The 17,801-nt window shown below is 44.9% G+C and overlaps 1 protein-coding gene and 1 long non-coding RNA gene across 11 annotated transcripts in view; one reads left to right on the forward strand and one right to left on the reverse strand.

Annotated features, from left to right (window-relative positions):
• LOC101796828 (calcium-activated potassium channel subunit beta-2) overlaps positions 1-2,230 on the forward strand; it is a 128,894-nt gene extending 126,664 nt beyond the window's left edge. For all 9 annotated transcript variants that reach the window (XM_072042343.1, XM_027464040.3, XM_013104326.5 and 6 more), the window contains one exon: positions 29-2,230. In XM_072042343.1, the coding sequence (XP_071898444.1) occupies positions 29-313 (285 nt within the window). In that variant the 3' untranslated portion in view covers positions 314-2,230. The remainder of the gene's footprint in view (positions 1-28) is intronic.
• The window catches only part of LOC106018681 (uncharacterized), a 29,650-nt gene extending 12,838 nt beyond the window's left edge, over positions 1-16,812 (reverse strand). The window contains exons 1-3 of one of the 2 annotated variants that reach the window (XR_002404402.4): positions 16,728-16,812; positions 1,056-1,161; positions 145-282 (exon numbers count right to left, since the gene is read on the reverse strand). This is a non-coding gene — a long non-coding RNA (uncharacterized lncRNA). Of the gene's footprint in view, positions 1-144; positions 283-1,055; positions 1,162-16,727 lie in introns of those variants that run through there. The other variant, XR_011811294.1, reaches the window with a different exon arrangement.
• Between the last annotated feature and the right edge of the window lie 989 nt (positions 16,813-17,801).

Consider the following 17,801-nt stretch of genomic DNA (forward strand, 5'->3'; position numbering starts at 1 on the left):
CATTTTACTCCCTCTGATTTCTTCCCAGTGTTCGTATATACCCAAGTGTGGCAAGAATTATGAAGAATCCCTGTCGCTGGTGAACGTTGTGATGGAAAACTTCCGAAAGTACCAACGCTTCTCCTGCTTCTATGACCCCGAAGGCTCTCAGAAGAATGTAATATTGACCAAACTATACAGCTCTAATGTACTGTTTCACTCCCTCTTCTGGCCCACCTGCATGATGATCGGTGGCGTTGCCATCGTCGCGATGGTAAAGCTGACTCAATACCTTTCCCTCCTCTGCGAGAGAATCCAAAGGATCAACAGATAAGAATGAAAACTTCAGAGATTCAATTACCGCTAAAATACTGTTTTCTCATTCTTCACCAAAGAACCTTAAGTTTGTAATGTGCAAGTCTGTTCTAAGTTCCTTACTATATTCTTATAAGTAGAGCAATAATGCAAAAGCTGTTCTATATGCAAACATGATGTTATTATTATGCAGACAACTGAAAAAAATACTGTTTTGTGTTGACCGTCTATATGATCTTGTTTTATGCTGAGACTAGTACTTCTTTCCTTTCTACAGCCAAAATTGGGCTCAGTGTGACCATTTGCCAAGCTCAGTCAATTGACTTTTTCACTGTAAGGGATTCTGGGGAAATTCACTCTGGACAAAGGGCAGCGAATGACTTGTGCATCACTGAGGTCTCACCTCTGGCTCAGTCCTATTCAATGGATTTGTGGTTTTGCTTGTTTATTATTGGCTGCAGGGGAAAAAAAAAATAATATAGAAACACCAGAGGTTTTTCTATTGTTAGGTGGCACAAAATGGACATATCTTAGGGACAGGGACAAGCATGCAGTATTAACAGCCTCCCTCAGTTCAGAAGTAAATTTTACCGTATGGTGTTTAAGGTCTTTTGCAAAACACTTTGTGGTTTTATTTTATTTAGTGTTATAATTTTCCTCTGTCTTACCAACAGCATCTTTGTTATCTGCAGAAGCTGTAGCCAAAAAAAAACAACAACAAAAAAACACACACAAAAAAAAAACCCACACAACAAAATCACCTTGTTCCATTTTCTACTCCAGTCTGAGCCCTATTGATGGAGATGGGACCAGAACACCTTATGTAAAGATTTATTACTCATTTGTCTTGTATTTGCTACCATATCACTGTAAAGAAAAAAAAAAATAACACAATCAGCTATTTTTTCATTTTTTACTTCCAACTATTTTAGATTTTTTTACTTGATATATATACAGATATATATATATAAAGAAAAGCTATATTATATCTAGTTGTGTATTGGAACTTGATTATGGGGTGGTTTTTTCTGTTTTTACCAATGAAAAAGTGAACAATATAACCTGTATTCATAACCTTCAGCCTTGGATAAGATCATAACATGGAGGAGTGGCACTGCAGGATCTTATCCAATATTCATGATGTTGTTGCAGTCAAAGGTCCCTATTGCTGTGACATCTGAAATGACAAAAATCTCATCCAATTCTATGGCTCCATTAATTGAATTGTTAGATAATAATCACAGTGCTTCTGGAAATCTCTCCTGACCTTAACGCAGAATGCAGTGCTGGCTGAAGTGAATTTTGATTTCAAATGCCCAGGTGAAATGATTTATTGGAAAAACTCAAATTCTGACTAATATGTTGTTCTGCCTGTCAGATATTTACTATAGGGATCCTGCCAGTCTAATTCCATGCACGCTGTAGTCGCAATTTCCGCATAATATATTTTTATTCCCCTGTAGAAAACATTCCTTCTTATGTTGTGTTTAAAGACACCTCTCATAGTTTCTCACTTTGTACTTAGCCTGAAGGACAAATGCAAGGCAACTCCTGTGAGCAGGCTGTGAACTCACTACCCAATGGTTCAAAGAAATCATTTACAGGCCTATTCAAACCAAGAAACTATCACTTTTTTTCCCTCAAAAAGACTGCAAAGAAAGTATTTTGCCTCGTTCATCTATATATAAGTACCTTTCCATAGCATAGCATTAACAAGATGTTACAAAACTTTACAAGTCATGCAAGTGTAACATGAGCTGTAAAAAAAAAAAAAAAAAAAAAAAAAGAGTTCTCAGCAGTGAAAATGAAATTGCAATCTTGTAATCAGTAGTATAATTTTCCTTAGGTAAAATAATTCCTGGAGGGTGTGGGTATAATCAGGGCTCCAAAAATATGTAATAAAAAAATTAAATTAAATCTTCCAGATTTCAATATCTTCTGCATTCAGACCTGGCTTGTTTCATTAGACTTTTGTCTGTAGCTCCTAGTGCCTTGAAATTAGGAGCACTGATGCAATGGGGAACTCAAAAAGGTTTCTTTGTAAAATGCTTTTTTTGATCAATCTGTGGGATTTTGCAGAAACCAAATGGGGACGCAGGGCCTGCTGCCTGGAGTCAGGCACTTGGTGTTACCACAAAACCCGAGTGGCCAAACTTGCAGGGTACGAGATGCGCCTAGGCCAGGCCCTGCCAGCCGCACTGCTGAGGCATCTTGGCCCATTTAGGTTCCCCTTCAAGCAGAGGGGTTTGCGACAGCCAGTGACAAAGCCACTCTCCTATCTCACGCCTATCTCCTATTGACACTTCGGCTGCCGTGCTGGTGCCTTTTGGTGGTGGGGCCAGGACAGCTGATTGCTGCTGACACCCACACATCAGGCGCTGCCCTCGACGTGTCGTGCCAGCAGCGTTTCACCTGTGGGTGAGGCATCCTGACGCTGTTGCTGTCTGTAATCATTTTGTTGACGTTAACAGAGAGATCTGTGGGGTAGCGAAATAACTTGGGTAATTGGATGGAGCGAGGTAAAACAGTAATTTTGAAGGGAATTACCCACCTGCTCGCTGGCACAGTTAACCCCCCACTGAAGTGTTAGCACGGCAAGTGTAATTTTGACAACTCCTGCTGCCCCAAGGAGGTAGTGTTTCAGAGGGGATGTTTGCCTGTGCTCACTCTACCTCCATTTTAATATCCTTTTTAGCCCCTGCAAAATGAACTTATATTCTTGTAGAAAGCACAAATGATGAGAAAAATTCCCTATTTGCATAGCTCTGGGGTTAAAATTTAGTATTCATGCAACCCCACCATGTTTCTGAGGCTGGTCCTGACTCTCCCCAGCACAAATACCTCACCTCAGCATCCCAGCTGGGGCAGGAGGGAGCAGCCAGGGCTGCCAAACCCCTGAATGGAAAAGTGCCACAAGAAAACAGCAGCGCAGTGCTAAAAGGCATTATGAGGCATCCCCGTGGGGTTTAAAGCATGCGTAATACTCCAGGTGCCACATTCACATGACCTTTTAATAGTTGTTATTTTCTTAATTAGATTATTTATGTCAAGTCTTATTTCTATCCTGGAATATCTAAATCTGAAGCTGAAGTGTGAACGTCCCTGCTGTAATTCTCTGAAACTTGGCACCTTGCAGCAGACCCAGTAAATGTCACCAGCTAGGACAACAGAGAGCGTATTTGGGTTTATCTTTTCTAATTGAGGAGACATCACTTTCATCTCACAAAATGTACCCAAAGCACAAGCAGTGGGAGTTGGAGGTGAATACAGAAAGGTGGAAAGAGCACTCAGGAAACAAGAGCTGCACATCTTGAGGAGCCACCAATGCAGTGATCTCAAACCTGGCACGAAGTCCGAAGCAAGGCTGGGGACACTGCTGCCTGCATGTCCCCACCTCGGGGCACTCTGCTCTTACAACACAGCCACATTAAAGGCAGCCAAAGACAAGCCCTGCAAGTGCAATGGGGAGGTTTCTCAGCTGGCACAGCAATATTTAGTTATATCAAAGTCTGTGTCCCAAACCCAAAGGCTGCTGCCACGACACAAGCCACAGCAAAGGTCAATAGAAGAAGACAGTGAGAAAGCACCGGCTGGTGTCAGCCTGGTCCAGGGGGACGCCAGCACCTGTTTTGCTATGACAGCTGAGACCTTACAGCATTACAACTGTGTTAGTATAACCTCTGGAGGGAATGGCAATTTGGGGGTAATAGCATCTTAAAAACTGGACAGCTGATTCCCTCCCTCGTACAGTAATGCCCCTGTTAACACAGCTGTAGCTATTCAATGCAACTTTCCAGTCTCAGAATCCAAGCAGGAGAGCATCAGCTCTCCATTAGCCCCTGTGCTGCTCATCATCTATCATAGATCTGGTGAAAGAAAAAACAAAAACACTTTTCTGCTTCACTGAGCACCCTGAGCATGTCACTTCCCAGCATCATGCAGTCTGCGGTGTACCCAATCATTTTACAACTGTGTACAAACTCTGCCAAGTTTTGGTTGTTTGGGAAAAAAGTAAAAAGGAGGGGGAAGTATCAATTATTTTGTTTCAATGTTTTGAAAACAAGATGTTCCCATTTTTCAGTTTGAGCTGATGTTGCCTGTTGAAAATCAAAAGGGGGGTAGTTTTCTTACTAGTGAAGCTTGAAAAATAAATATAATAGTTCCTCTGATGTGAAACAAAGCTATTGGCAATTGCTTGGTTCACTGAACAGTTTGGAGAATTTATTTTTTAAATGCTGACTGGTGACGTTTCTTTTCTTCTATTTTCCTCAACAGTCAGAGAGCCACAGGATCAGTCACATACACAGCCACCGGCAGCCCTGGTCATCCCAGAGAACATCAGTGATTGCGACCATGAGTAAAGCAAAGTGTCAGCCTCAGAGCCCCTAACAGCTAATAAACTAGAAGGCAAGGGGGAGGAGGAAAGCAGCGTTTATCAGAGGAGCAGTGGTGCAGTGAGGGGCAGCGCTCCCAGGGCCAGCTCCCGGTACTAATGTCCCCAGCAACCTGTTAAGGTCTGATTTCAAAACTGGAAATGCTGCCAGGTGAATTCACAACTTTTTTTTTTTTTTATGAATCAGATTTCTTCAAAATGTAATTAAAAAGTGTTATAAATAGTAGAACCCTCCCTACAAGCCTGCATACTTTTTATAGTTCTCCGTTTTCATCCAGGGAGCTAGTAGGTGAGTATATATTTAACTGAACTACATTTATTCAGGTGAGAATTTAGGGTATTTTATTGTAATATAAAAGATAAGAGATGCTTATTCCAAAATGCTCTGCAAACTCTACAAAGCCAGCAATACAGAAGTGAGGCCATTTCCAGGCAGAGCAGCAGCAAGTGACTCATAAAAACACTGAGGAGACACAGGGAACCAGACTTCTCATGCAAAGCACAGAAAGGGTTTGTTTACTTTGGAAGTTCAAGAAAAAGAAGTGAGAAATAGAAGTATCCCCAGAAGGTGTGAAATATTTATGGACAGGTCAGGACTATGGGAGCAGATAAGAAAAGTTCACCCTGCACAGCAGGATCAGCTGCTGCTATAGGTGGCAAAGAATCTTTATGGCCTTTTTTCCCCCCAGAAACAGCTGCCATTTCCAATACATTTTGGGGAAAACTGTTTAAAAAACCAACAAACAAAAAAACCACTAAGATGCTGGTTTTGTCACTCAATTCACCACAAACTAGTTCCAAATACAAAACAACATTTTGTTTCAAAACTTATATTAATTTGGTTTGGGGAAAAAAATGCACAAAGCTGAAACTAAAAAAAATAAAATCTGAACCTGTAATAGAGTGATCAGCCACTATCCCATGGAGCTCTTTATATTGACTGTACTTCAATTTTTTCAGGTTTTTTAGTTTTCAGGAAAAAAAATAAAAATAAAATTCTAATTTTTCATGCCATATGCAGGATAGGAAAAAAATCACCTAAAATGTCATGGAATTGAAAAAAAAGCTTCCCACACAGCTCAAGCTAAAATGTTCAAGAAAAGAAAAAAGTCTCCTAGGGTAGATTTTCTAATATATCGTGCAATAACGTATATGAGAAAAAGTGGGAGGTTTCATCATCCCTCTTCTTAAAGTCTCCAACTTGGCTATTCTTTTGCATAACTGCAATTACTATTCTATTTTCAATTACAAAAGCCCTTTTTACCACCCAGCCACCTGCACGCAGCTCCAGATCACAGAGGATGGATTGTGCTGAGCCTGCTGCTCAGCTGCGGACTCGGAATAAAGCGGGCAAGAAGGAAGAAGGCTTTGAGACACTTCCACGTGGAAGGCACTCCTGATTTTAATCACCACGCACATAAGCTCCGTTACGTTCATCACAGATTAAGCAGGCAGCAAAGCATGACGACTACGCAGCAACACCTTTATCACTCCCCTTACAAGAGCAGACTCGAAGTCATTAATACAGGCAGACAGCTGAACAATGCAACGGGAGCTTGCTAAAACCGCAGAAGGCTGCAAAACTCAGCTTTGCCATATGCTCAAAGATGGGAGGGAAAGCAAGGCAGTAGCAGCAGCAGGGCTCTTTGTCCCCCAGCACCCGCTGCCTCCTGCCCTGCACCCTGCTCTTGCCTCCAGGCACCAGACGTTATAGATGTTATATATTACCTCCTGCCCCGCAGTGAAACACAGTCCCAGTAACCTGCCATGAGCACTGTCATTGTGTAGTGTGTAAGCTACCTTTAAAAAGTCGCATCAGTCCAGGTTTCTATTAAAGAGCCTTTAGGAGAGAGTGGGAAAGCACACACAGAGAAAAACGCAGGTAGCCAAAGTTGGTGACTGAGCTGGGTGCTGCAGCCTGACCAGCCGGGGCGCACAGCCCTCAGTCTGGCCACTGCTATCCCCAGAGGCATGCCCCAAGAACCACCCGAGCTGTAAAGCTGCTGCGAGCAGCTGGTTATTAATGCTGCTGAACCAGACACTAAACATTTTAAGTGTTCAGTATTGCGAAAACAGAGAAAAAATTCCAAGGCAAGACTACCCAGTCTGGACATCTGACCTCCTTCTGCTGAGATCAGCAGCCAAGCTTCCACTGGTTGCAAACAAATCAGGATTCAAAAGCAGCCCAATGAATTAATCAATGCAGGAGGCAGGGACATGAGCGGTGGTGGGACTGTCCTCCCTGCAGGTGCTCACAGCCTACACTCACTCTTACCCGACCTGGGACAGCATGGGGACTGTACCTCCATGTCAGAGGTCTTTGTGCCAGGCAAACCTTAAAAGAAAAACCTAAAGGAAAATAAAAGTGCTGCAGAAAAATGCAGTGGAAAAATTTCCAGCATAACTCTACTGACCAAAAGGGTACCGCTTCTCCAAAGTCTGTTGGCTTTTTCTCCTCAGTTTGTCAAAGACAAGGGGTTGAAGACAGACAACCTGCCTTCAGCTTGCCAAACCCATGACGTTTAGCTGCTCTGGGGCCAAATATTTAAGCGCTCAGATCCCCCAACAGCACACCCATGGGGTGAGCCCTGGGGCTCCACAATAAACCAACAGACCTGAGTACTATCAGCTGGGTGGTGGGCAAGGAGGGAATGCAAGTGCTGCAAAACCCACACAAGGAACAGGGAAAGCTCTGGGCTTTGGGGGCAGTGGCACTGTGGGGCAGGCGGGAGAGTGCCCTGCAGCACAGGACTTGGCTGGCGAGCAGGAGCTGCGTTAGAAGTCGTGATGGAGATGGCTGCAGGCAAAAAGAATTTGACCAACCTTGTTCAAAAACCTGATTTTCTGCTAACACTCCATCACACTCCATTTTTCACTCCTTTGTCAGACACGTCCTATTAAGGACACAGGCAGAGCTATCCAAAAGGCTTTCCCCGTGCTAAGGAGTATCAAAATTAGAACTGCCATTAGAGGGAATTCAGATACTCTCCTGTCAAAATTAGGAGGTCTGTACTCCATCAAAATTCCTCCTGAAGCTAAGGAAATTCTACTGGAGCAAAACGTTCATTCAGGGTCTTGCTTTACGCCTATGTTTGATGTTCCCTGTCTGCCAGCAGGAATTCGGGAGGCACGCGCTGCTTTTGATGTCCCCGTGTCCTGCCATTAGCCTGGTGCTGCCGAGCAGTCACCTTAAGGAGGAAAACATCTGCAGTCCCAGATTTCTGCTGCTGTCGCTGGCAGTCCTTCATCTCGAGCCAATAACATTCTGGCCACAAATAGCAAATTAATGATCTAGGAAATTTGTTGTTCCCTCATATCCTTCCAGAGTCCCCTCCCACCACTTCTGGGCTCTCTCCCAGCGTGACTTGGCCATGCCGGTCAACACGCGTAGGACAGCAGGAGAAGAAAAACCCAAGAGTCATCCACCTCCCATCTTAGGATCCATGTAGATGGAGTCAGCACTAATTCAAACTGTGATGCTTGGACAAGGAGGCCTTGGTGTCACCTGTCCTTCAGCCCTGGAGTCGGCCATTACCATGTGGCTTGCTATGGACCCATCACCACCGATGACTTGATGGTCCCCAAAGGAGATTAAGGAAGAACCTTCCAGGGCCCTCTCAAGCAGCCATTGACCACTAACCCTTCTGCTAGGCTGAAGCACATCCCCAGCCCACATCCTGCAGTCCCATGCCTGAAATAACCCTTAAACCAAGAGCAGTAAATGGCAGCCCACCTTGGGCCAGGCACCTGGCACAGCTCCTCTGGAGCCAGGACAGCATTTCACAGCCACAAAAACAGATTTTCTTCCATCTCCTCTGCCTTCTTGGGGCTGCTAATCTATCAGCACAGCAGCAGGAGGTAAGCAGCCCACAAACAGAGGGGTATAGCGGGCTGCACAATCCCTTCCATGCCTGTGTGGACATCTCGGTAGTGACCTTTATCACTCATGCACAGTACTTTCAGGAGCCATGAACATGGCAATGATTTAATCACTGCCCCAAACTCACTACCATCCCATCCACCACAAAGGTTTTGTGCACACCCAGGGTGGGCTTGTCCTATTCCTCATTATATGGCTGGAAATGTGCACCCTTGTCCTCTCCTCGTGTTGCCTCAGCTGTTTAACAAGCTAGTCCAACAATTACTTCCAGACTTGGATAAAAATCTCTTGCCCTGACGCTGTTAAATTATGTAGAACAAGATTATAATTACATCCAAAAAAAAAAAAAAAAAGGCAACCCAAACCCTACATTTAAGGGAATATTATTCAGGTTGCAAAAGCAAGCTCTGAAAAGTTACAAAATGCCAGAAATAGAGCTGCCTGAATAGCCTTCCCGCAGCGCCGCGTGCACGTGCGCATTAGGATACAGCTCTAACTACACAGCGATGTGCCATTTTTTCCACAGGCCCCCTGGCCCTGCCCCAGATGAAAGACATTTAGTTAATGAGTCATTGTTCAACATCTTTTTTAACCCTTGTTGTTCAAGGTGTGCCCTCGGTGCCATCTAGCACTGCTGCCAAATGCTGCTCTGCCAGCAGAGCTGTCTGGATCCTTCTCCAGGACTCAAGGCAGCTCTGTCCAGAGACAACTGCGCAGCCCCCGAGCGGCCCAGCTCAGAGGTGGACACCACAGACACACGGATTAAGCCATTCTCCTGTGGCAAAGCATCTGCAAAGTTAGCTCTGGCACCCAGAGTGGGGTCACAACCAAGCTACCACACAACAGGGACAGGAGAAGAGACTTCTGATGTCCTCTGGCAGAGAATATTGCCATGATGCCATGAGGGTGGTGAGCATTACAGTAAGGGAGGCTGATGAAGAGCCTTCCTTTCCCCAAAATCCTGTGGATCCTTCTCCTTCTTGACACCACCAAGAGTCAGCGAAATGGCCAGGCTGGTGCAATACAAGCACTGGGCTCATCTCCAAAGGGGCAGTAGCCCAAGCAGGTCAGCTCCAAGCCAAAAGCAGCTTGATGGAAACATTTTGACAGCTCCAGGTTGATTGTTTTCACACATTTCTGACCCATGGGAGACAGGCCAGTTTACTTCTAGATTTTTAGTCCATATTTTCAAAAGAAACAGGGAAGTGCTGCAGAACAAATGCCCCCACCAGCCCCAGCACCTGGGCTGAGTTTACCCCCCAGCCCTGGACATCTGCCATCAAATCTCCTACTGCACCCCACAGACAAAGGTGTCCTGGTGAAGACCAGTCAAACAAAATACAAACCTATCAACATACAGACTTTACAGCCACCAGAGACCATGTTCCTCCAGTTCAGCCTGGCTTTACTCATAAGCCAGGCCAAAGATCAGGGCGTTAATCACTTGACAAGTTTGGAACTTCTCAAAACTAACCATCAGTGCCATAGAGTCCCATTCCTCTACTAGTACAGGCACAAAGGATTCTTCCCAAAAAATCCCCCAGATAAGCCATGAGTGTCCACCAGGATTTACTAGCAGTTCTCAGCAGCCATGGTGCACAGCACCATGTTCTATCAAAATGTGGTGAAAAGCGATAAGGCAATGAAAGTGAGGAGGAAATTAAGCAAAACTAATTGATTTACCTGGATTTTTCAAAATGTTTTTCCCCTGGCGACTATGGTGACTATTCATTCACAGACAGTGGAGACAGAGTCACAGAGTCTTTCTCACTCGTGTGCTTACTTTTAATGTCTCCACTTTTTTTTTTCTTTTTTTTTATCTTTTGGCTTGAACCTGGCAGAGCTCATGCTCAGTGACTCCAGAATAACTCCAGCATATGAAATATAAAAAATTAATACAATCCCAAAGCATAACACATTTGCACTGTGTAACATCTCCTGTTCCTTAGGAAACAAATGAGCATATGCAAGTTTTGAAACCTTAAGAATTATGAACAGAAAAATAAAATATGAATTACATTTACCTACTCAACGTTACTGGGTTCAATGGGAGATAAAACAGCCTCTCAGTGCACTTTAGTGAGGACTGTACAGCCATTCAAGGCTTTTTGACATGCCCCCTGACTGTGAGATTCAGCCTGGACATGAGCTTCACTGTCCATGTGTAATTGCAATTGGGCTTGGAGTGTCTCAAGAGTACAGCCTCTAGGTTCACAGTTTACAGGACTACTGCAAAGACATGAGCCTTTGGGCATGAAGTCATCTTCTGCTCTTGTTTGAGTGTGCTGAGCACAGACAAGCCAAGACATACAGAGCCAAAGCTACCTTACAGTTACCAAAGTCAGCATGAGCCCCAGGAGTGACTTGATGGCTTGTTTTCTAGGGAAAAATCACCTCTGCAGCCAGGGGCACAGGGCCATGACAGGCAGGGATAGGCTGCTATTTCTGGATTCTTTTCTCCAGGGCCAAATCCCTACAGGATAGGGAACTGAGCAGGGTACGGCCACAAAAACTTTATGATCCAGTCACAAGGAAGAAATTTTAAGCCAAGGACACATACAGGGTATGCAGGGATGTGCTGTTGTGCATGGTGTGGTTGGAACAACACAAGGAGAAGGGGAAGATATTTGCTTGGGGAATTTTTCCTTCCCTTTTTATTTTTGAGCTCTGGGTGTGATGCTATTTGTCATCTCTCTGTGATCCGTCTGTACAGCATCCATCTTCTCATCAGTGATGAAAGACAGCACCCTTAAGGACACTGCTGGCCTTTTAATTGAACTGTTTAAACTGATAAACTCAGCCGGGAGAAAATACCTTCAGAAGTGATTTTATTTAATAAAGAGAGCACATCTTTCAGGCCACCTCCAGTCTTAAGCAGTGAGTGCTAAGACAGAGCTGTTCTCTTCAGCAGCACTTCTGCAGGGCTAAGGGCAGCAAGTGAAAGAAGAGGGGACCAGCGATGCCTTGAAGCAGTGCTCCAGAGATGGAGCTGCACGCCTGGATGTTCAGATGGTCTCTTTTAAGGTGTTCTGGCAAAAAGACAGCCTTTAAAATTATAGTGTTTTCTTGCATAAGTATAGCCCATAAATGCATATGCTTGTACTTGTGGGTGGAATGTCCTTCTCGAACAAATTTGGGGACTGACTTTTGGCTCTGCAGGTCAGGCTTGCAGAAGAGGTTTGCAGCTCATCATGATGCAGCTGAAAAAATGCTCCTTTTGCAGGGTGCTTTCTGGAAAAAGGAGTAATAAAACGTTCCAAGTTTAATGCAGCCCTGGTTTGGGCCAAGTTTTGGTTTTAGTGTGCTATAACATCCAAAGTCCAACCCCTCTCCTGCTGCCACCAGCTGTGCCCCCAGGGCTGGTTGCTGCCGAGGGGCTCACCAGGCAGCAGCCCTTGCATACACATTCTTTGGCAGTCAATAATTGAAGTCCAGGCTTTTCCAGCCCACCCTGCCAACCAAGGCTGTTCTGTGCTTTTGGGACAGGCAGCAGCACTCTCCAGCGCAGTTTATCTTTGAGTTTTAAATTACCATGCAACTTGGCAGGACCCACATTTAGCTGGGGCCTGTGGGATCAGCCTCAGCAAAACACATGTGAACTTCAGAGCTCTACAAAATGCTGTATTGAATCCTGTTTTCTCTTTGCTATTTTATCCCATGAGAGGCTCTTCCCTATAGGTTTTCTTCTCTTTCTCTCTATATTTCCTCCAGTGGTATTAAGTTCTCAGCATTCCCCAGCCCAGACCTGATTTGCAGGAATGCCAGCTTCCAAGGAAAAACTTTGCCTTGCTCTGGCATAGGAAAAACCCTTCACATTCCAGCCAGACCCAATACTGTTAACAGAGGAATGCTAAAATATTGAAGTACATGAATCTCAATCAACCTGAAGTAAAAAATGAAGTCCCTGCAGGAGCAGTACACTTTCCTCCTCAAAAAGCAGCTGATTAGCAAGGTTAATTGGGTACCTGCCAGCAGCAGTCAGCACGTCCAAGCCAATTTGCCTGTGCCTTGTAAGGGATGAGTGCCGACAACAGCATCCTCACTATCCTTGGGTGTCTAAGCACATAGCAGCAGGTACAGGCTCCAGGTCTGCTAGGCTGGATGTTGAATTTGTAAGATCTGGTGCTGAGGTCAGGCAACTCAGCTCACAGCTGACCTGCCCAAGCCACACCAGTGCCACCCAAGCACCATGCCTTGCATCCCCTCCGCCCACACCAAGCCTCAATGGACCACTTGTGTTTGAAATTTAAAGTAATTTCTTACTTTCATTCATTTTTTTTTTTGTTGTAAACATAATTCCTGCCACCCTAGAAAGGCAAAACAATAGATGGCAGGAAAGGATTGCCTGAAAACACATTCTTAAAATATCCTTAGAATCATAGAATCAGATTCATCTAGGTTGAAAAAGACCTTCCAGATCAAGTTCAACCATCAACCTGAACTTCCGAGTCCCATCACTAAGCCATGTCCCTTAGTGCCACCGTATGTGCTGTGTGATGATCTGATCCATAACCTTCCCTGGCACCGAGGTCAGATTATCCTTATAAATAATAGAAGTGCAAGTTGGGTGACTCCCAACACAGACACAGCATCAGATTGGGCTAGAGCTGCTATTCAGGATGCAAGCCAGGCTCTGCCCTTCACTAAATAAGTTGTCACAAGACTGGGATAAAATGGGGCACCCAGAAAGAGAAGCTGAGACAGAAGTGAGCTTCTCTTAGCTACTCCTAGCCAACACCACCACCTGTATTGGCATTTGCTGCTGAGGCAGGGCCTCCATGCTGTTGTGTGAGGTGGGAACTGTGCCCACAAGGCAGGGTTGCTCCCAGGACAGTGAGACACAGCTACCCTGCTGCTGCCATGCCCTCAGTGCTGCAGATGGGCTGCCTCATTGCTCAGCTCCAAGGGCCCTATGTGGGAGAAGCTCCTGGACTTGAATCTGTACACCTCAGCCAACTTATCAAAAGTGTACAAGATGTTTAGGTCATTAAGCAGCAATAGAGAATAATGGAAAAAACAAGCCTGCACGTCACCACTATTAACTGCAGTGCGCTGAGTAGCATCAAGTTTCTGAACAGAATGCTGCATAGCAAAGCCAACGGAAGCGTGAAGAGTGGAGAGACTAAGGTCACCAGGAAGGGGAGAACAGAGCTGGCCTGTTGTTCAAAGCCAGCAAGCATACAGGGTCTCTGCTGCAGCCTCTGCTCACTTACCAGCCATTTGGGGCAAGTTTAGTGCTGGGGAATTCAAAGCCCAAACGGCACCCAGGGCCCCAGTGCCCTGTGAGGTCAGAGGGGGTATCCCAGGGTAGCCCCTTGTTCCCAACCAGACACAGCCGCAGTCCTTTGTGAGTACAGGCTGCCAAGCTCATCCTATGAAAAAGCAGAGGTGACTTGGGAGGGATGACCCAGATCATTTGCATCTGCAAAATTCAGCCTGCAGCAGTGCGCGCACTTGCTGCACATATTCAGCAAAGCTTGACCTCTCCCTCCTGCAGCCCCAAAGCACCACAAGGCCTCCGAGCCATCACAGCACTGGTCACAGTGGGGCAGCAGCTCCAGGGAGGGTGGCAGCAGCTGTATCTTGTACAGAGCCCAGTGCACAGGAGCTGACTGGCCACTGAAACAAAGCAGGCAAAGTCTTTACATCTCCTGCCTGGGTGAGAGGTTTTGCGTTGTGCTTGGGGCTGCGCAATCAGCATGAGCTAGCACTAGTGCTGACTGAGAAAATAAGCCTCTTTTCCTACACGAAACTGCAGAAAAAAATTCTTCTCAGAAGTCTTAAAAAATTCATACCTTGTTTTTTCATACCCTTTTCATAAACTGAAAGCACAAGCAGCTTTGGACAATGGCTCAAAGGTAAACTGACTTAGTACGCAAAATGAAAACAGAATCAAAATATGGTTATTTCCTGTAAAGTTTTAATTAAATAGAAAAAACATCTGGCAGGGCAAAAAAAGAAAAAGATGGTCTCAAATGAGGTATCTCTTCTGCCCAGGATGCTGCAAGGCTTTGTCATAGCCAAGTTAGCTTCAAAATTGTTGTATGCTAGGAAAGGAATAAGGCTGACATATTGCTAAGGCCTTGAAGTAGATGGCTGAGAGCTCTAGGGGCCTAACCATGGCCTTGGCACCTCAGGTCCTACACCCATCACTGCCCTTATCCCCCATTGCCCCCCATGCCATGGGCCCCGAGGTCCCTGAGCTGCTGCAGGAAGGCAGCAGCACAGCACTGAAGGGTTAACACAAGCATTTGGATGTTTATTTTAAGAAGAGCGTAAAGCCCTGACAGGCCATAATTACAGTGTTGATAAGCAGAGAAAGAATATTTGATGTTTCAAATATCACATGACTAATTGGTGCTGGAACAGCTGTGCGTGTAATTTAGGTGATGTGTGTGGCGTGCAGAAGCGGGGAGGAGCAGGCCTTCCTGCAGCACTTCCACACGGGGTGGCTTTGCCCATGCTACATCATCAAGCTGAATCGATAGGAGAATAAAGCAATAAATGCCCACTTCTATTCTTTGGCCATCTCCTAGGATGGATTTCTAACCATAGCATTATGGTACTCCACACACAGACGCTGATATTTTTCAGAAATTGGGAATGACAAAATTTGGAGAGGCCTCAGGGTTGTGGAGGGTAAGGTGGAAGGCAGGTTTCTCCTGTTGCAAAACCCACCTTGGTTTCCTCATCAGCACACTGAATTTTATTTTTTCACAGCTAAAAATTGTAGATAGAGGGTGATGGCCCTCGCCCTGCTTCTTCTGGTGCCCTAGGAGAAAAGAGCTCCAGAAACAGCCACCACCAAGCCTAGAGGGAAGGGGACGAACCCCATGTCATTGCCTGACCTCGTGGGTCCTTCAAAGTGGATTGCTTTAAGTCAAGAGGGACTTCATCACTGGTTCCTTCTGAATCTTTCTGCACTAGGGGTGTCTCCACCCCCATCCAGCTGGAACGATAAATGCATGAAGAGTTCAAGCTATTTTTATTTTAGAAAGGAATGAATATTTCATTGTTGTGATTCTCTTTTCCTCTTCCTTCTCCCACTGACATTGTCTCTCCAGATTCCCTCCTTGGGAAAGGGCTCTCCACACAGCTTGCAGAAGTGATAGGAAATACATAAGCTTCTCTATCATACATTGCTTAAAGACTTTTTTTCACTCTGTAGTCCATGGGGGATTGTGAACTATTTTTAAACCAGAGCTTGGTGCGATAAGAGCCTTTAATTACTAGATAAAATGTGTGCATCAAGGTATGGAGTTTGATTTTTTTTTAAGCTTCTTTAAGGAAAAGTGCACTGGGCTATGACTGCTCATACCAAAAGTTCCTGACACTCACTGGTGGGAGCTATTTTCTTCACAAAAAGGGGAGAGAATGCCAGAGGACAATCTGAAGGGCTAAGCACCTGGCTGAGGCCTGGCTGGGATGGGGCCAGTAACTTCCCCTAGGAAGCTGACCACAGCCCAACATCCACTGCAGCATGTTTGCTGATGCCTCAGCCTCCCAGTACTGACCAGAGGGCCCAGTTCACAACTGGATTTTGGAAACAGCTCCCAGACCTCCTCCAAAGGCAAACCTGACTCTGCTCAGACCCACATACCAATGGAGTGAGTGGGGCATACACAGCACCATGACCTCCAGTAGACACTTTCTCCAGGTTGACCTGGTCACCCACTGGCACCTCTATACACCTACATCTCAGATGTCATTCTGACAAAAGATATATCCCTCACACATTTAGGGCTGTCAGTCCACCCACACAGCTCTAGAAGTGCCATACTCCGCTCATAACAGTTGGACACAGCCAAATCCACCTCAAAAAAGACAGCTTACTGAAAGGTTGTAACCCATCCACAACCTTCTTCACTGTGAGCAGATCTGAATTTTTAAGGAGCAGCTGTGCAACATCCAGCCACCTGCCAGGCTTCACCACCCTCACCCAGAGCCTTCAATAATTGCTGACAGAGTTAAATTGGTTGTCTATAAACTACAAGAACTGGTGAAGAAATTTATAGCTTTCTCTCAAAGCACTGTCAGAAGACCTGTTCCACCAACAACCTGCTCTCTAATAGCAGTCATAGCATAGCAGCATTAAAAGCATTAAGTAAAGCATATTTAGGTCTCTGAACTCACAGAGGTTTACCATAGCATGGTACCTACCTGAGGAGCACTTCTGGGAAGTAGGAAGCAAATAAGATACTGCAACCTGGACTAAAACCTTCTAAAAAAATACAGCTCTAACTCCAGCACTTTTAAAGCATGAGACACTGAGTGCATTAATAGGCACTAATTATCCTTACCAGCCCCACCTGAGACCCCCACCCATGCACCCCAACCATTGGCCCAGAAGCTGTATGGGTTCTGGCCTTGCACTTGTGCTTATTTGCTTCTGGCCCTGGGTGGTGGTTGAGGATTTTTGGCCTTACCATAGACCTTCTGCTAGGGACTGGTGTTATGCCCATGGCTAAAGTATTGTTTCTCACCCAGGGGACTGCCATCTTCAAGCTCATCCCTGTCCCACCCTGGAGATAGTGTTGGGGTTATGGTTTTACCTCTTCCTTTTTGCAGAGCTCAGTGCTTTATTCTAATTGTGTTTTGGCTGGAGGCTACAGAAGAAGGAAATGATTATGGGTTTTACTATCTCTTAGAATTCAGCACAAGAACCCCAGAGCAGCTGTGGCTGAGATGAAGAAGTATTTATATTGCTCTTTTTCTATCACAGGTGTTTCTCTTCTACTGTAATAAAGATTCACTCGCATTACACTAATATATGTGTACATTGATTAAGTCTACTGACACCTGGTCCCAAAGCCAATAGGAAAAACAACTTGCACATCATTCTCTATTCAGATATTTATAAAGCCTCTGTATTTGATGGATGATATCATTTTTGTATCTATATCACTTGCAGCAGTGGTTCTTACTCCACAAATAATATCGCATCATATTTTCACCAGTAGCTCTCTAGGAGGTAAGCGTGGAGGTCTTTACATAGAACCTAGCAGACAAAAAAAAAATAAAAAAAGATGCCATTTCCTGGAATCTTTTTCTTCCCCTTTTGGCAATGGGATACATAACGCTATATCCACTACATAATTCCTTTGCATATAAAGCCAATAATTATTTTAGGAAACATTCTGGAGTTAATCCACTATGACCGAAGGTGAGATAATTTAGGACTTCATTTGAAATCCACTAATATTGATTTCTGACTGCTTCTCCTCCCACAAGGCT

The sequence above is a fragment of the Anas platyrhynchos genome, chromosome 9 (genome assembly GCF_047663525.1).
Source record: "Anas platyrhynchos isolate ZD024472 breed Pekin duck chromosome 9, IASCAAS_PekinDuck_T2T, whole genome shotgun sequence".
In the NCBI taxonomy this organism is placed as follows: Eukaryota; Metazoa; Chordata; class Aves; order Anseriformes; family Anatidae; genus Anas; species Anas platyrhynchos.